Source organism: Strongylocentrotus purpuratus, unplaced genomic scaffold (assembly GCF_000002235.5).
Source record: "Strongylocentrotus purpuratus isolate Spur 01 unplaced genomic scaffold, Spur_5.0 spur5_scaffold_12, whole genome shotgun sequence".
In the NCBI taxonomy this organism is placed as follows: Eukaryota; Metazoa; Echinodermata; class Echinoidea; order Camarodonta; family Strongylocentrotidae; genus Strongylocentrotus; species Strongylocentrotus purpuratus.
In genome coordinates, this window is record NW_022145597.1 from 28,720,303 (window position 1) to 28,737,817 (window position 17,515).

At 36.9% G+C, this 17,515-nt stretch overlaps 1 protein-coding gene across 1 annotated transcript; it reads right to left on the reverse strand.

The window, feature by feature from the left end:
* Nucleotides 1-2: 2 nt before the first annotated feature.
* LOC591990 (cholesterol 24-hydroxylase) lies at nucleotides 3-14,689 on the reverse strand. The gene is made up of 13 exons (XM_030982325.1): nucleotides 14,265-14,689; nucleotides 10,186-10,263; nucleotides 9,384-9,465; nucleotides 8,456-8,619; nucleotides 7,642-7,780; nucleotides 6,812-6,925; nucleotides 5,444-5,678; nucleotides 5,117-5,189; nucleotides 4,677-4,761; nucleotides 3,755-3,868; nucleotides 2,992-3,071; nucleotides 746-818; nucleotides 3-190 (listed from the first exon to the last, which is right to left on the reverse strand). The coding sequence occupies exons 1-13, from the start codon at nucleotides 14,420-14,422 to the stop codon at nucleotides 50-52; spliced, it is 1,536 nt and encodes a 511-aa protein (XP_030838185.1). The 5' UTR covers nucleotides 14,423-14,689; the 3' UTR covers nucleotides 3-49.
* Nucleotides 14,690-17,515: the final 2,826 nt, after the last annotated feature.

Genomic DNA, 17,515 nt, shown 5'->3' on the forward strand with positions numbered 1-17,515 from the left:
CCCCCCCCCCCCCCCCCCCCGCGGTGAAATCCTGAATCCTCCTCTGCATCTAGTGTCGGAGTGAGACGTAGTTCCTGCAGCCATCGTCAGGTCGGATAGTGACTGCGTAGGAGAGATTCCAGTTCTGACCGGGGACCAAGTCGAACTTGAACTGCTGCAAGAGTTTCGCCATGATTATCCTTGCCTCGATCTGGTTCAAAATTATAAAAGAATATATTATTTAGTTTGTAAATGATATATATGGAAGCTAATAAATAATAATCACGAAGTAAAAAAAAGTTAAGGGCCACTATATTATCTAAAGTAGCAAAACATGGATCCAGATATCGAAGGAGGGCTGACATCATGGGGGAGGGGCAACGATTTTTCTAGTTGGATGAAATACAAATCAATGAAATCATTTTTTTTTTCCAAAGAAAAATTTATTCAATCATTTTTGAGCAAGAACCAAACAATACATTTGAACAAAGTACATGTTGTGACACATCGGTAAAACAAACATTATTACAACAGTTGCACATGTCTCCATTTATCAAGTAATACAACGAATTTATTGCTTTTGATAGAAAGAACCCGCTCAACTTCATAATTTCTTTATCTCTCCGTTTTTCTCCTCTCCCTTTCCCCTTTTCACTATTCCACTGGGTCGGGGGGGGGGGGGTATCATGTGCCCCATGCCCCCTCCCCCCGTAGCTACGTAACTGTTAATGTATACTACTACTTTAATAACTATAATCAAACTTACCAGGGCAAACTGCTGTCCGATACACGACCTTTGACCCAAGGCAAAGGGAAAATATGCGTATGGAGAATGTTTGCTGTTAAAAAAAAATGACATCAAAATAAAAGGAATAATATGTGTTTTAAAACAAGGGTGAATCTAAATTATTTGGTAATGTTGGTGTGCCATACGATATAAATAATTAGGGAAGTTATGAACATAAGATGACATAAAAATGATAGCCTTGAGCAGAGCCTATGTCTGTCAGTTTCTGTCTGTGTCCGGAGTGCCTTCAGTACATAGCCTAAAGTAGTCTCATCTTGCAGACACTGTTACGCACAGCGACTGGTTAGGGTTTATGGCCCGTATTCTGAAGTCGTGTCTAACTTAGCCACGTCTAAAGTTAAACAACTGTTTAATTAGACACGACTTAGACAGGACTTAGACGCGAGGTCGTGTCTAAGTCCTGTTTAACTAAATTTCGTATTCTGAAGTCGTGTCTAAGTCTCGTCTAACTAAACAACTGTTTAAGTCCTGTCTAATACCCCATTCACAGTGGTTTTGAAATTTGTAGCGGGGTTGTAGCGGAGCGGCGACACCGCCATAACACCGCTATAAATGCATTCACAGTAGAAAAGTTATCCCGCTGCAGCAGCGGGATAAATATCATGTACCCATTCACGCTGCAGCGGGTGATTTTTATTACCTCCGTAACAAACACGTGTATGCATGGCTCATGACCCGCGAGTGACCCCGATATGACCGGAAATACTTGCTTGAAATTGCGCGGTAAACATGTCAAGTTGCTTTTTGTATCCTCGATCATATTACTTTTTAAAAAACTAGCATTTTTATTGCTTCCAGTCAGAATATTTTAATTTTTTGAAGTGTGAAATATTTTTATTTGGATAATTATAATACCTACATAATAATAAAATCAATTTGAATCCACTGGTTACTTTATTTCTATTTCACTTTATGTTCCCCATTGCTGTAGAAAAGAGGTCAGTGATAGGTAAGTAAACAAATCACACGTGTTTGTCGCGGTGTTATAGCGGAGAGCCTTCACACTGAGTAAACACCGCGACAGCAGCGGGACTGTCCCGCTGCTGTAGCTAGGCGTCCCTAGCGATAGTTTGTGTCGGCGTTATCGCTAGGCGGTGTTATCCCGCGATAGTTTATAACGGGTCCGAGCCTTCACACTGAAGACAACACCGCGACAGCAGCGGGACAGTCCCGCTGCTGTCGCGGTGTTTGAGGCCACTGTGAATGGGGTATAAGTGGTGTTTAACTAAACAACTGTTTAAGTTCTGCGCAAGTCGTGTTTAACTCTTAGTCACAACTTCTGGGCATGCCCAGTAGGCGTTAATTCTGACGAAAGACCCAATGCGCATGCGTGCGCGCACCGGATAAATAAATTAACGCGCACAGCTAGCTGTGCGCGTGCTGGTACCATGGTGATGTGATCGTGACGTAATGACTAGACTGCATGTACTTTGTGTACGTACGTACGACGTACGTAGTACACGTACTGTACACTGAGATTGACAAACACACTACTTATCGGTGCCTCAGTGCTCGGAAGAACCACAAAAGAAACTTCTCCAACAGAATGGTTAGTTTATTATAGATTATGGAATTTCCAAGATGTCACCAGTAGATAAGAATAGTTAATATTATCGAGAAAAAAAAATAGGCTACACGAGAAAAAATCCTGCAAAACGTATTTGAAATTTTGGAAAATGCACGTACCATCGTTCTCCCCCGCAAGTTCGGGGTCAGCAAGTACAGTGTACCGTCGACGTTGAAAAGCAGCAGAATCGCGCTCTTAAACAGGACTTAAACAACCCCTCGCAGTTGTCTAAAGTTAAACAGGACTTAGACAGGACTTCGTGTTATTAAACACGACTTCAGAATACCAAAAAAGTTAGACACGACTTCGTGTCTAAAGTTAGACGGGACTTAGACAAGACTTAGACAACTGTTTAGTTAAACAGGAGTTAGACACGACTTCAGAATACGGGCCTATGTCTGCAAACTAATCAACTTCCTACAAGGATCAGATGTAATACTAAATTATTAGGGTTTTGTATTTCTTTTTGGAATAAATGGCTACTTCCTTTTTTCCTAAACATTTACGGATCATGTTTGGATTTATCTCGACATAAATACCTATTTACTTTATATTGATGAAAGAGAGTAATTCTGTCAGTTCTTAGTTATAATATTTCGTAAATTCTGCAAATTTATTTTAAAAATCCGAGTTTTACCTCTCAACAAATCGTTCAGGACGGAAGACAAGTGGATCTTCGAAGAACTCTGACATGCGACCCATCACAAAAGGACTCAACTGAAGAAAGAAAAAAAAAAGAATTTTTAGAAATATATATATATATTTTTGTAAAGACAATCTTAAATTACAATAAGCTACAGTAAAGTGAAAAATCCATATTATGCACTTTTTGTTTTATGGTAAGCACTTTGAAATGGTTAGCAATTAATTTCATGAGAGCAAGCATTTTGTGGAGAAAACACAGCGATGGGGTTGGGAAAGTATGACAGCGATAAGCTCGAGTTTCTTATTTAAAAAATAAAATATCTTTATATGAATGGTTCACGTTTTCATAAGAATACTCAGTGGTGTATACATACATACATTGACAATTTACATGGGGTAACAGTTGGTCGTTTTTCCACATTGGAGGATGCTCGTTTGTCATGCTTTTTTCCCTAATTATATGCCGCAGCCCCCTCGGCCCCTTGCATCCACATATAGGCCTACAAGTCATTTGACTACGAATCATGACACCATTTGGCAAGACCTTGCCTTTTAATATGACCAAATAAAGTAAATGAAAGGAAGACATTCATCACCATTGACTAATTTGAGCTCCTTATATGGCAACCCGCAAAGTCAGGATGAAGGTCGCAATGCGCAGTACATTGACTTCACTATGAACTGCGCACTAACCAGTATGAATCACAATTTTCATTTCTTGCATCTTTTGCCATTTTAAAGTTTGATGAACTTACATTGAGTTGGCTGCCTTTGGGTATAATGAGTCCTGTACTAGCCTTGACCTCAGTGCCTGTCACGCGAGTCACGATAGGAGCCGGGGCATACATCCTTAGTGATTCTTTCAAAACCTGCAAATTGATCATTATTATTTTGTATTAATGCTAAATATATTACTCATTGCGGATATAGGATCGAAAATAATATCGCTAGTGACATTCGTTTGTCTTGCAATATATGGTTTTTTGATCCCTTGTCACCTGACGAAGTGTCGCGGCGGCGCACGAAACGTCGTGATCTTTTGATCGGCTTGTTGACCATAATTGTGAGACAAACGAATGCCACTAGCGATATTATTTTCGATATCATTTGTATTATTAATATTATTGTCAAAACGATAACAACTACATACTGGTGCGTCACCTATATACGAACATGACAATGAAGCCTTACGTAATCACAACTTCATTTCTATGGAACAAAAATGTGGTATTAAAATTGCCCTTGAGTTGATTTTTCGATAAAAGTTGCGACCGTGTTTATTATAATCATCATTTTTATTCCAGGAGCGTCACAACGTGACGGACATGTGCGCTACATAAGAAGCCACCATTATGATTTTGTTCATTATTATTATTATTATCGTTTATTATCGATCAATAAACATTTATTATGTTCGGGTTTATCGATATAGGCTACCCGAATGTTTTAAACGTCATGCGATTCTATGGATATCTTTCTCTCTCTCAAGCGAATTTCAGATCAATCGAGACAAATGATAGAGAGAAGAATAGATTACTTGAAACCTTAAGGCTATATAATAGTTTTAACATGTGGTGACACTTCAAATGCTGCCACTGTTAGCTTTTTCCTTCTTCTACCATATAACTTTTTATTGAAACATATAGGCCTATATGAATTTTAAAGTGAGTTACTTACAAGCATTAGATAATCCAGTTTGCCCATGTCTTGGAAGCTAATAAACATCTGACTTCCGAGTTTTTCGTCAAGTTCATCTTGAACCCTGCAAGTGTGAAACGGCCCATAGACCGGGATTTATTCATTCATAATATTAAAACAACAAAATTAAATTTTGATGAACACAATAATGATAATAATGCTTTCAGGATATGATTGACATTGCGTTTGCAAAATAGAAACAACAAACAAACATCTATTAAAATGTTGTCCCCCCCCCCCTCTCTCTCTCTCTCTCTCTCTCTCTCCTTCTCTCTCTCTCTCTCTCTCTCCTTCTCTCTCTCTCTCTCTCTCTCTCTCTAGACTCTGGTCTACAATACTCAAATCACCCCTCCAACAACAACAAATCTTCTAGAACAGCCTGCATGCCATGACCATTCGGAAAATGAATTGATACTCACTTTTGTAAGACATGTGGATGCTTTCCGAGCATCTCTAATGTGAAGGACATGAGGTTGCTCGTTGTTTCTTGACCTGAGTATTAAAATGACAGGAAAATTATCAATAATCATCATAATCATCTTAATCATCACCACCATCATAATAATAATAATAATGATAATAATAATAATAATAATAATAATAATAATAATAATAATAATAATGTTGGCTTCTTATATAGCAATAATCAACATCATCATCATCACAATCATAATCATCATCTTCATCACCATTACCATCCCAATCATCATCATCATCATCATCATCATCATCATCATCATCATCACCTGCAATAAAGAATGTGACGAACTCGTCCAGCATCTCATCGATGCCGAAATTCTCATTTCCCTCGAGGTCTTGCGAAGCTTGGAGGATGTTTGTCAACATGTCGTTCGGAAGTTCCTCACCTCTCGCCTTGGCTGCCAAGCGAGCATTCACACAGTCCCGCCCAAACCCACGGAGAAAGTCACATGCAGCTTTCACATCAGCCTTGGCCTTTCTGTCTTTCTTCGTCAAACCGTACTTATAAAGAAGAAGGAAAAACAAAACAATGGATAAGCACTTTGAAAACTCGTCCTAAGGCAGTTTCAGAAACCTTGTGTGTCACCAATAGACTAGTTTTACTAACGTATTCAAATTATGGATATTGTTTTATAGATTCCACTAACGTGTTATTAATTAATGAACTACAATACTTGGAATCCAGCCTGCATATATTACTTGTTGCTATGTCTGGCAAGTGTTTGGAAGCTTTCGGGCCGTCAAGCACAACTTTTGTTTAAAACGCATGCATAAAATGTGAATATATCAGTAAACCGGTCTGATATGATAAGGTGTGAACATGACAATAGGGACTTTTAGATTTGCACGACGAGAACGTGGACTGCGACGTGTGACATCCTTTTAAGGCAATGTGACGTCACTGCCAGTACCTTAAAAGGACGTCACATTGCCTTAAAAGGATTTCACACGTTGCAGTCCACGTTCTCGTCGTGCAAATCTAAAAGTCCCTAATGACGTATTGCGTAATTGGAACATGGTTCTACAGGGATCAAGATAGCTATAGGATAAAGAAAGTCTTTGCCATCATGTTCATAGAAGAAAACAAAAACGATTAAACATTCATGTTTGGGTAAATAAGTGTCCCTCAAGCACCTGCTTTAAATTAGTGTCTCTCAATTACCTACTTTAAATTTTGTTTTGGCAATTTACAATAATGAAATATGATCCATTAGTTCATAGCGATATGTCCATTAATGAAGTACAATGGAAGCTTATTACTCACAGACTATGTATTCCTGCATGTATGCAGCATTTTTCTTCTTTTTGCCAATTGACTTACAAGGTTGTAAATTCAAATACAATTTCTGATACTTGCTCTCACGAAGATACAGTATTTCTAGCATAGGAATGCCTACTCCTAAATTAACGCAAAACAGGTCATTCAAATCAGAGTTATTATCGTTTCCTAAATACCTTCATCAGTGGTACCAGAGTAATGCTTTGAAATTAGCATCCAATGACTAATCAGCATTCAAGGGTTGTTTCTTAGTTTCAGGAAATTCATTACTACAGAAAAGTAAAATCAATTCAATTTCAATTTCGAGAACAAGAGAACAAGGGCGAATACAAAAAATGTCAAAAGATTAATATACCTGCATCCACGGGTTGTTGATAGAAGTCATGATGGCGTTCAGGCACGTTAAGATGGAGTTAGGAAACGGGTTATCAGGATCATCAATGATATTTAATTCCATGTTGAAAGTCACCTTTAGGAAAAAAGGAATTGTGACAAAGTATAAAAATACAAAGAACCATTAAAAGAATGTTGATTTTACAATAGACCTGTCACGAATGCACTCGCTATACATAATGGATGCAATTCACTTTACATACATCATTTGCTGCCAGGCCTGTTTGTTGCTATGTCTGGCAAGCCTATGTTGGCATTGGCAAACAAATTATCAGGATCGTCGATTATTTTAGATTCCAGGTCGATAATTAAAGACATAATAATCATAAAATATATTAAGATTTATACAGCAAAAAAATCTCTCAGATCAAATGCCCAAAGCACACTATTGCCAGTGATGAAAAAGCACGTACTCAAAAAATATAACATGAGTAGAATAATACGTAAAGAGCGTATCAGGGCAAATACCCCCCCCCCCCCCGGAAAACTACCCCCAAAGACATCCGCCGCTCGAGGACGATTACCGTCCATCCTAAAAAATTACCCCCTAGGACAATTTACCCCCCCCCCCCTCAGGACAGCTAAGGACAACCATCCCTCGAGGACAATTACCCCCCCCCCCCCCCGAAAATTACCCCCTGTTCATTAAAGGGGAAGTCCACCTGGTGATAAGTTGGTTTTAATAAGAGCAAGAACAATTTTCGGTGGGTAATTGTCCTAGGGGACAGGTTGTCTGACTTGACAATCCTTTTTTTCTCACTTAGATAGTCTTTCATGACTGGGTCAACTGACCTTAGCTATAATATCCAGAGTGATATTGTTGAAGGCATCATACATGCGCACCTCCTGTAAGCCATCTGCTCTCTCCATCAGATAGTTGACCAGGTGGTCCGCACTCGCATTGAATGTATCCACCATCGTCACAAGGTACCTCCGGGTAACACAATATTATTATCAATATTTTATTTGGCAGAAAACACATGATATCAAAATACAGAATTGAAAATAATTAATTAATAGCAAATCACACAAGATACATGAACACTGGGTGCACCCGGCTGTGCTGCCAGGCCTTGGGCAAAGTTAACCAATTAATTATAGTCCGCAGACCACCCTCACCTATATCCCAACCAGATGCAACCATAAAAATTCATGAAATAAACTTTTAAATTGGTATTTTAAATTCAATATCATTATTTTTAAGGAACACGTTCCATAACCTGAGCCCAAGCGTACAGAAAAGTACATTGGCTCCTTACTAGTTTAATTGGATGGATTGCAATGGTCCATATTAAGTATTACAAAATTAAATAAAAGGAGAAGCTTGTAACAACACAAAATGGAAGTGCCTGGAAGTGATATCTTTTAGATCATAGATTTGTATTTGTATTGTGGGGAGGGGGTGGGGGTGGGGGTCAACCCCTTCACGACCTCGGTAAAGTAAACTCCAAATACCCAGTCTTTAGTGAATAGAATCATATTGATTCTGTCACTTCTGTTTAATTACATATATAGAGCAATTGAAATGATTAAATTGGACAGATTTAGCTTAAAATTTAATAAAGATGTCAAAGAAAGAAGAAAAAAAAAAGGAAGAGAAATTTACTTTCTGTGGAATGAGGGGTTGAGCATAGCACGATGTACTTTCCATCTGGCATGGTTAGCTTCCGTGATGAGACCGTTACCCATGAAACGACTACCCAGGACCTGGGCCATGATACCATAGGGTCGGTAGGGCTTCAGGTGGACACTGGTCTTCGAAAGGATCTCCTAAAGGATGAATAAGCAATGGATAGTGATATCGATGAATTGCTATGAGATTATGATTGATATAGGGCATGTAGATTGAAGTAATATTCTATTTGGCATGGAAAGTTTAAGTTTCTGTGATGAAATCATTAACCATGACAAGACTACCAAGCACATGAAGCACTTACCTGATCCGCACAGTGGGGAAAGGGAAAAGGAGGAGGAGGAGGGAGAAGAAGAAGAAGAAGAAGAAGAAGAAGAAGAAGAAGAAGAAGAAGAAGAAGAAGAAGAAGAAGAAGAAGAAGAAGAAGAAGAAGAAGAAGAAGAAGAAGAAGAAGAAGGAGAAGAAGAAGAAGAAGAAGGGAGAAGAAGAAGAAGAAGAAGAAGAAGTAAGAGAAGGAGGAGTGAGAAGAAGAAGAAGAAGAAGAAGAAGAAGAAGGAGAAGGAGAAGAAGAAGAAGAAGAAGAAGAAGAAGGAGAAGAAGAAGAAGAAGAAGGAGAAGAAGAAGAAGGAGAAGAAGCAGAAGAAGAAGAAGAAGAAGAAGGGAAAAAAGAAAAAGAAGAAGAAGACAAAAAAGAAGAAGAAGAAGAAGAAGGAAGAAGAAGGAAGAAGAAGAAGGGAGAAGAAGAAAAAGTAAGAGAAGGAGGAGTGAGAAGAAGAAGAAGAAAAAAAAGAAGAGGAGAATAAAGAGGGAGAAGAGTAAAACAAAGAAAGAGAAGAAGAAGGTTCTGATGATAAAGAAGACTACAAAGATAATATAGGGTCATCTTAAATTAGCCACTCACCTTCACAACATCTGGATCGAATGCAGCAACGATGTATCGATGAAGAATCGAATATTTGAAGACAGTTCCATATTCCTCCTGCCTATAATGATGATCAAACATAATTAGTGATAGCAAAATATACGGTTTAATCATGGACCTAATAGGTATATGGTTTGATTGAGTATATTGAGGCGAAAGAGGTAATGATATTAAGCAAAAATAAACTTAACTACATACTCTCTTAAAAAAAAGAGTGAATTTTCACTCTATTTTCACTTTCTTGGGAGTGACGTCCGCGTGATCACTTGTTTAGGAGTGAAAATCGATTGATTTTAGAGTGCTCTCTAAGAAGAAAAGAGTGAATGTTCACTCTATTTTCACTACATTTTCACTTTCCAGAGGAGTGACGTCCGTGATCACTCGATTTTCTTTTTTAGAGAGTACCCCCCCCCAACCAAATAAAACTAAAACATAACACGAAACAATTCACAAATTGTCTCTTTTTTTGTAAAATCATTTCGAATCACTCTATTCTTTTTCAATAATAGAAGCCTGTATGTTTTAATCAAAGGTCCTCGCTGTTTTTACGGCGTTATCTGCCTTTTGAATGATTCCGTGACCAACGTGACAAAAGGTTCTTTTTGTATCACTAACAATAAATGGTCATATCAAGATATTTTTTCTTTTTTTTGATAAGCTATTACAAGCTAAAAACCACTATATAAGCTACATAAAACTGAATGTTTAATCAATTGTACGAATAAAGAATATATAAAATATGCATCACATCATAGAAAAGCAAGTGCCTGGTTTCCCTTACCATTTCACAAGTAGATCTAGCTTGTTCTGCCCTTTCTCAAGAAATTCCCGAACTTCTTGGAGGCATCCATAAATGGCACTGCAAGATAAAAATAATGTTATTTTTTAAGTTTTTGTATACCAACAAAAATTACATAAAAACTTTACACACTCAACTACAGAAAGACAGGAAGAAGAAAGAGTGAAACAGAGAAAGAAAGGGAGAGAGGGAGAGAGAGAGAGAGAGAGAGAGAGAGAGAGAGAGAGAGGGGAGAGAGAGAGAGAGAGAGAGAGAGAGAGAGAGAGAGAGGAGAGAGAGAGAGAAAGAGAGAGGAAGGGGGGGGGCAACAAGTGCAAGAGAAATGTACGTGTTATTTGGCATAACTAGTTATTGTTGAACATTTGAGTTTAGTTTTAAATGAAGTAACATTCGAGCAAGAACGCAAAACAAAGTAAACCTAATTGGGGTCAATTCGAATGGGGGAGGGGGCGGTAACGTATTGGCTGATCTGAAACGGAATGGCCATTCAGTTTATTCCATCCATACAGCTGAGTTTTTTGTCGGTATTTTACTTTGTATAGTTTCTAATGCGATCATTAACATTCTGAATACACTCGATCATCAATCTCACTGTCAGAAAATTCGGGAAGCGATGGAAATGGTCCGGGTGGTAGTACGGATTGCGTTTGTTTGAGTGGTAGTTGTCTTGGATTGGTAATGTTTGTCCGGGATGTAATTATCCAGGGAGACTATATCTATCATGTATACGGTGTGACAATATATACAGGTACTAGTATATTGATCTTTAAGGACAGGACATCAATTATAATACAACATGGTCGCAGAGATTTTCAAAAAATCAAGTTAAGGCATAAAAAAGAGATGGATTGGCCTATGCGACCGACCCAAAATATCTTAAAATCTACGGTCGGCTTTTTATTTTGTTATTTTATTAAAACCGTTTTTTAGAAGAAAAAAATATGTGGCTAAGTCCATTCCAAAATCAATTTGCTTTTAATAGATGCAGAAAATAATTTGCTTTTGATAGATGCAGAAAAACAAAAGAAACAGAGCAACGAAAATTCGAGTAAAATCAGATAACTAATAAGGAAGTTATTGTTTTAAAGTGTGACAAACTATGGAATAATGGAAATCATTACCCAGAGTGCCAATTTGGCTATCAGTTTGTGATGTCATTGCCTCACTATTTATCAGTTGCTTTATATATTTTTATCCCATTAATTTCCCTTTGGATCCCCCAAAACTTGATTTACCCATACCTTTGCCCAGGTTATATGATTTGTAATATATTGCGTGCATGACAATTCTCAAAATATTTTTTGAACTTTGAAGAATATATACTATTTTCTGAATATTGTATATTCATAACCGTTGATTTTTATAAATAGTTTATCAAAATTCACATTTTTTCATGATTTAACTGAGAAAAAAAATTACTCTATATTAGTGCATCCACTCAAAAATATAACTTGGATGCTGGTGTGAGGAAATAAGATTTTTAGGGGGAAAATTGGAAATATATGTTATCAATATAAAGAAAACAATTCGTGGATAGTGAGGTAATGACGTCACAGACTCATGAGTGAGTTGCCAATTTGTCTTGTGATTTTCAAAGTTTTTCATGTCATTAAAAATTCATAACTTTCTTATCAGTTATCCAATTTTGCTCAAACATTTTTTGATTGGTTTGTCTGGTTGTTCAGCTTCTTTTGAAAGTAAGTTATTTTTGGAGTAGAATTGCCCTTTAAAGCATTTAAAACTGAAAAATATCAGCCCAAAGAGGTTAAAAGAGCAACAACAAAACAAAAAAGGGAAAAAAAACGGGGGAAAAAAAACGACCGACCTGCAGGTGCTGGCACCTAAAGGGCAATACAACATTTTTTATTGTTATAGACCTAATTGTAGGCAATTAACATGTCCTATTTTATTGCTTATTAGAGATCATCCTTGGATTGCGTATAACTATTTATATCACACTGTCTATCGGTGGAACTTAATTGTCTGGGTGGTAATATACGGATCGCATTGTCCGGGGTAGGTAATATTTTGTCCGGGTGAAGCGATGGAAATGGTCCGGGTGGTAGTACGGATTGCGTTTGTTTGAGTGGTAGTTGTCTTGGATTGGTAATGTTTGTCCGGGATGTAATTATCCAGGGAGACTATATCTATCATGTATACGGTGTGACAATATATACAGGTACTAGTATATTGATCTTTAAGGACAGGACATCAATTATAATACAACATGGTCGCAGAGATTTTCAAAAAATCAAGTTAAGGCATAAAAAAGAGATGGATCGGCCTATGCGACCGACCCAAAATATCTTAAAATCTACGGTCGGCTTTTTATTTTGTTATTTTATTAAAACCGTTTTTTAGAAGAAAAAAATATGTGGCTAAGTCCATTCCAAAATCAATTTGCTTTTAATAGATGCAGAAAATAATTTGCTTTTGATAGATGCAGAAAAACAAAAGAAACAGAGCAACGAAAATTTGAGTAAAATCAGATAACTAATAAGGAAGTTATTGTTTTAAAGTGTGACAAACTATGGAATAATGGAAATCATTACCCAGAGTGCCAATTTGGCTATCAGTTTGTGATGTCATTGCCTCACTATTTATCAGTTGCTTTATATATTTTTATCCCATTAATTTCCCTTTGGATCCCCCAAAACTTGATTTACCCATACCTTTGCCCAGGTTATATGATTTGTAATATATTGCGTGCATGACAATTCTCAAAATATTTTTTGAACTTTGAAGAATATATACTATTTTCTGAATATTGTATATTCATAACCGTTGATTTTTATAAATAGTTTATCAAAATTCACATTTTTTCATGATTTAACTGAGAAAAAAAATTACTCTATATTAGTGCATCCACTCAAAAATATAACTTGGATGCTGGTGTGAGGAAATAAGATTTTTAGGGGGAAAATTGGAAATATATGTTATCAATATAAAGAAAACAATTCGTGGATAGTGAGGTAATGACGTCACAGACTCATGAGTGAGTTGCCAATTTGTCTTGTGATTTTCAAAGTTTTTCATGTCATTAAAAATTCATAACTTTCTTATCAGTTATCCAATTTTGCTCAAACATTTTTTGATTGGTTTGTCTGGTTGTTCAGCTTCTTTTGAAAGTAAGTTATTTTTGGAGTAGAATTGCCCTTTAAAGCATTTAAAACTGAAAAATATCAGCCCAAAGAGGTTAAAAGAGCAACAACAAAACAAAAAAGGAAAAAAAAACGGGGGACAAAAAACGACCGACCTGCAGATGCTGGCACCTAAAGGACAATACAACATTTTTTATTGTTATAGACCTAATTGTAGGCAATTAACATGTCCTATTTTATTGCTTATTAGAGATCATCCTTGGATTGCGTATAACTATTTATATCACACTGTCTATCGGTGGAACTTAATTGTCTGGGTGGTAATATACGGATCGCATTGTCCGGGGTGGGTAATATTTTGTCCAATACAACACGGTCGCAAAGACAAAAGATTAATTTCAGAGCAATGCCAATACCCTAGTGTATTCCCTGTAAAACAAAATCACGCTCGGATTGAAACGTAATAGGACATTGTCCCAGAAGCTTAATATGAAACTACCTCAGGTTGACTTTTGAATTCTTTGCGATCGTACGTTTAAGGCCAAATCAAAATCGTCGCCCCGTACAGAACATTTTGTTATTTATTTATAACCCTCATCCTCATAAAAGAAAATTATGGATTTTTTTTTTTTTTTTTTTTACTTGGCCTGATTTAACAACCACCTGTATAGAAAGGCCATCTGTCTAAAAGACACTTTTTGTATCCCCTTAAAATCATTTCTTATTGAAATGTGTACTAAATGAACCAGTACATAATAACCACCTGTTTATAAAGACTGCTCTTCTCGTCTCCCAGGGACTCCTGGAATTTTATTTTAACTGTTCTGTATAAACGTTATGTGCTTTTTGATGTAAATATGTTCATGTTTATTCAGGGCCCCATGGAAGACCACTACTAATTGGTGAATGGGCTACCCTGACAAAAGATTAGAAATAAATAATTACAAACAAAAAACATACCTGGTTCGTCTGGGACCGGGAATATGTTTCAGCTTCCGTCTGCCAAGCTCAATGGTAAGAAAGAATATGGCGACACATGATATCGATGCAAACACACACAAGGTGAAGAAAAGAGAAAGAATCGTGGTCATATGAAAACCAGACGAAAGGGCCTCCATTTGTGTAATGTAGATCTGTATACGCCCAAATCTCAAAATTATAATATTAAAATGCTTTTACTCCCGAGTGAGAAGCTACGTCCACAACAGCACAACTAATGATATCCGCCGGATCATACAATATGAAAGTACAATATGAAGTCCACCAATGTGATTATTATTGATACATCAATGTGGTTCCACGCAAAGATTCAGTTAGCTTTTTAGTACATGAATATATGTAGAGAAAATATCCCTTAATCATCCCCGTCTTTAGTTAATCATCGAAAAACATGTGAAGACCTACCTCAAGGATGCATGGACTAGTCTTACTCCAGGCTCGACTATTTTACACGTATCGATATTTTCTCAGACTTCCATTTTTTCACTGACTAAACATTCCAGCTAAGAATGATTTATATTTCATGTCATAAAATGATATTACAAACTATAATTACATCCAATACTAGTGGAAATGTCGTGTTTTCAATTAATAAATACTCGGAAAGTGTGGAAAGAGATTAAGGTTACTGTTTACCTGCGCTGTTGCTTATGCATTGAAACGCGGCATGCTCGACACCTGAGATATACGTGGGCCGAAGAAATTTGAAAAGAAAGTTACGTAACAGAATTGTTTGAATGTTTGTTCAAGTTTGTAAAGAATCGTGTATGCGTGGTTCGTCTCAATACAACTCCCAATCTATTCATCTCCTCTCTCTCTCTCTCTCTCTCTCTCTCTCTCTCTCTCTCTCTCTCTCTCTCTCTCTCTCTCTTCTGTTTGAATGTCTGTCTCAGTGTCTGTGGCCCGAATTCACCAGGAGGTTTGTCGACAAACCTAGGTTTATGTGCGTCATAAAACGCATCAAAACGCGTCATTATGACGCACATAAACCTATAGGTTTGTCGACAAACCTCCTTTTTGAATTCGGGCCAGTATCTCTGTAACTATGTCTATTTCCCAGTTTACTGTCCCTTCCTCTTTCAGATCTATCCCCTTAATTTCTCTCTGACTCTGATGTGTATCCCCCCCCCCTCTCTCTCTCTCTCTCTCTCTCTCTCTCTCAATTTCCCTCCATCCTTCTCTCCACTCTCTTTTTTTTCCTCTCTCTCTCCTTCTCTCTCTCTCTCTCTCTCTCTCTCTCTCTCTCTCTCTTCCCATTCTCTCTCTTCATCCTTCTCCCTCTATCTCTCTCTTCCCTCTCCCCCTCTCTATCGTTATCTATTCTTATTTTCTCTCTGTTTTGTCACCCTTTTATAGCATGCACTGCATCCAATGACCGGGGTAATAGTATATTTGTAAAGCTTGTATTAAGCTCTATATAAAAGCTAATATAATCATATATTATTATTTTTAAACTGTGCAAACAGTATTAGCCTATGCCTGTGGCAATATTAAAATAGTTTTGGGCTTCGGCCATTTCTCCAAAGGCTACTCAATAAACAAAACGTAAAACATGTCGAACGAATTAATAGGATAAAAGAATATATTTCACGTTCTTAGAGGAGGCCAATAAGTTGAACTAACATCAGAAGACCGACCGTTACAAGGCTTTCAATGTTATACCAATTTTCGTAGAGAAAAGGACATTGGAGTACAACTTGTTGAATATGTTCCACTTTTGATCCACTTTCAGTCTCAAACGAAAAATCATTTATAAATGTATAACTTTTTGGTTTATGGATGTTATCGTCATTGGTGTTTTTAAAACTGTTTGACAAAGTCGAAATGCCTGCTGATATTCTAACCGTTTTGAAATTCATATTTTCCTTTCGATATTACTCGTAATGCGTATACTTATCTGAAGATAGTAACAACTTCGTAGGCTCATTAGATCTGTATTTTACCAATGCGTTCGTTAATCATTATCACGAAACAAAGTACAAACTACATTCTTCTCCTGTTGTTCTCATCCTAACATGATTTTTTCGCTGTATTCGTCTTTTTGCTGCTTGTTTGTCCTGTACAACCTGCTTTGCACAGTGCCTTTATTCCAAAGTCCTATGTTTGCAGTAGTAGTCCATAAAAGGGTGCTGGCAGTATGAATGTTAGTATTGCGGTCTACGAAATGATAGAGAGGGAGAGAGGGGAAGAAGGAAGAGGGAGAGGGCGAGAGGGAGGAAGAGAGTGCATTTACACAAGGATCTTACTAGACAAGTTTGAGAGCTAGTTTTACTTGCTCCAGTCTTCCGACGTCTTTTAACATAATTATCTGACATTCATTACCTATAAATTTATCAATGTACAGTATTAGGTATTCAATTCAATGTGTTAATTGTATTCACAATTGCAATTTGTATTTATAGTATATTTTAATCTTTGTAAAACATGTATTATTTAGTCTCTGTGAAACTGTGAAACATGTTTGAATATATAAACCTTTATTGATCGATTGATACCATTAAGTGTAAGAAAATGACCCTTTTCAAAATATGATAGATGTTATAATACAACACAACCGCAATTGACTCACTATGAAATCCTGCTCGCATTACGTAATATGTCATCATTGACATTGTAGACTTCTTTCTCTTTGTAACCTTCTACAGTTGTAAACAAACACAACATAATTCATTTTGTCGCGCTTCTGATTTCCTGCGATCATTGCAAAATACTGTACACGTACATTCAAAATTTATCTTGTTCGATTATCGAATCTCTACAGTGTATACACCGTGCTGATTATAACGTACTATATATCGAGGTTTCAGTGAAACAAAGACGTAATTCCATATTTTGCCAAAGTGAGTATTTGATATTAAAATGTTCAGAAAAATGTGGGCTTTCCAGGAAACACAAAGACTTAACTCCACCCAAGTCAATGGCTAGTGAAACATAGACTTAACTCTTTAAGGCGCAAGTGCTCAGTAACACATAAACCACTTTTTCTCAAGATGGCCAAAATGTAGTTACGTCTTTGTGTCACTGACCCCTCTATATACATGTACTTCGCAATCATGCAACTTAAATGTACACAAAACCGGATTGCATATAAGCCCTCTATTCACGTACAAGTCGAATAAACACAAAATGTCTTGTTCACGATGATCTCTCCCCTTTCCTCCTCTTTTTCACCTAGAACACTTTTCATATGCTTCATCTATAAAAGATGGATA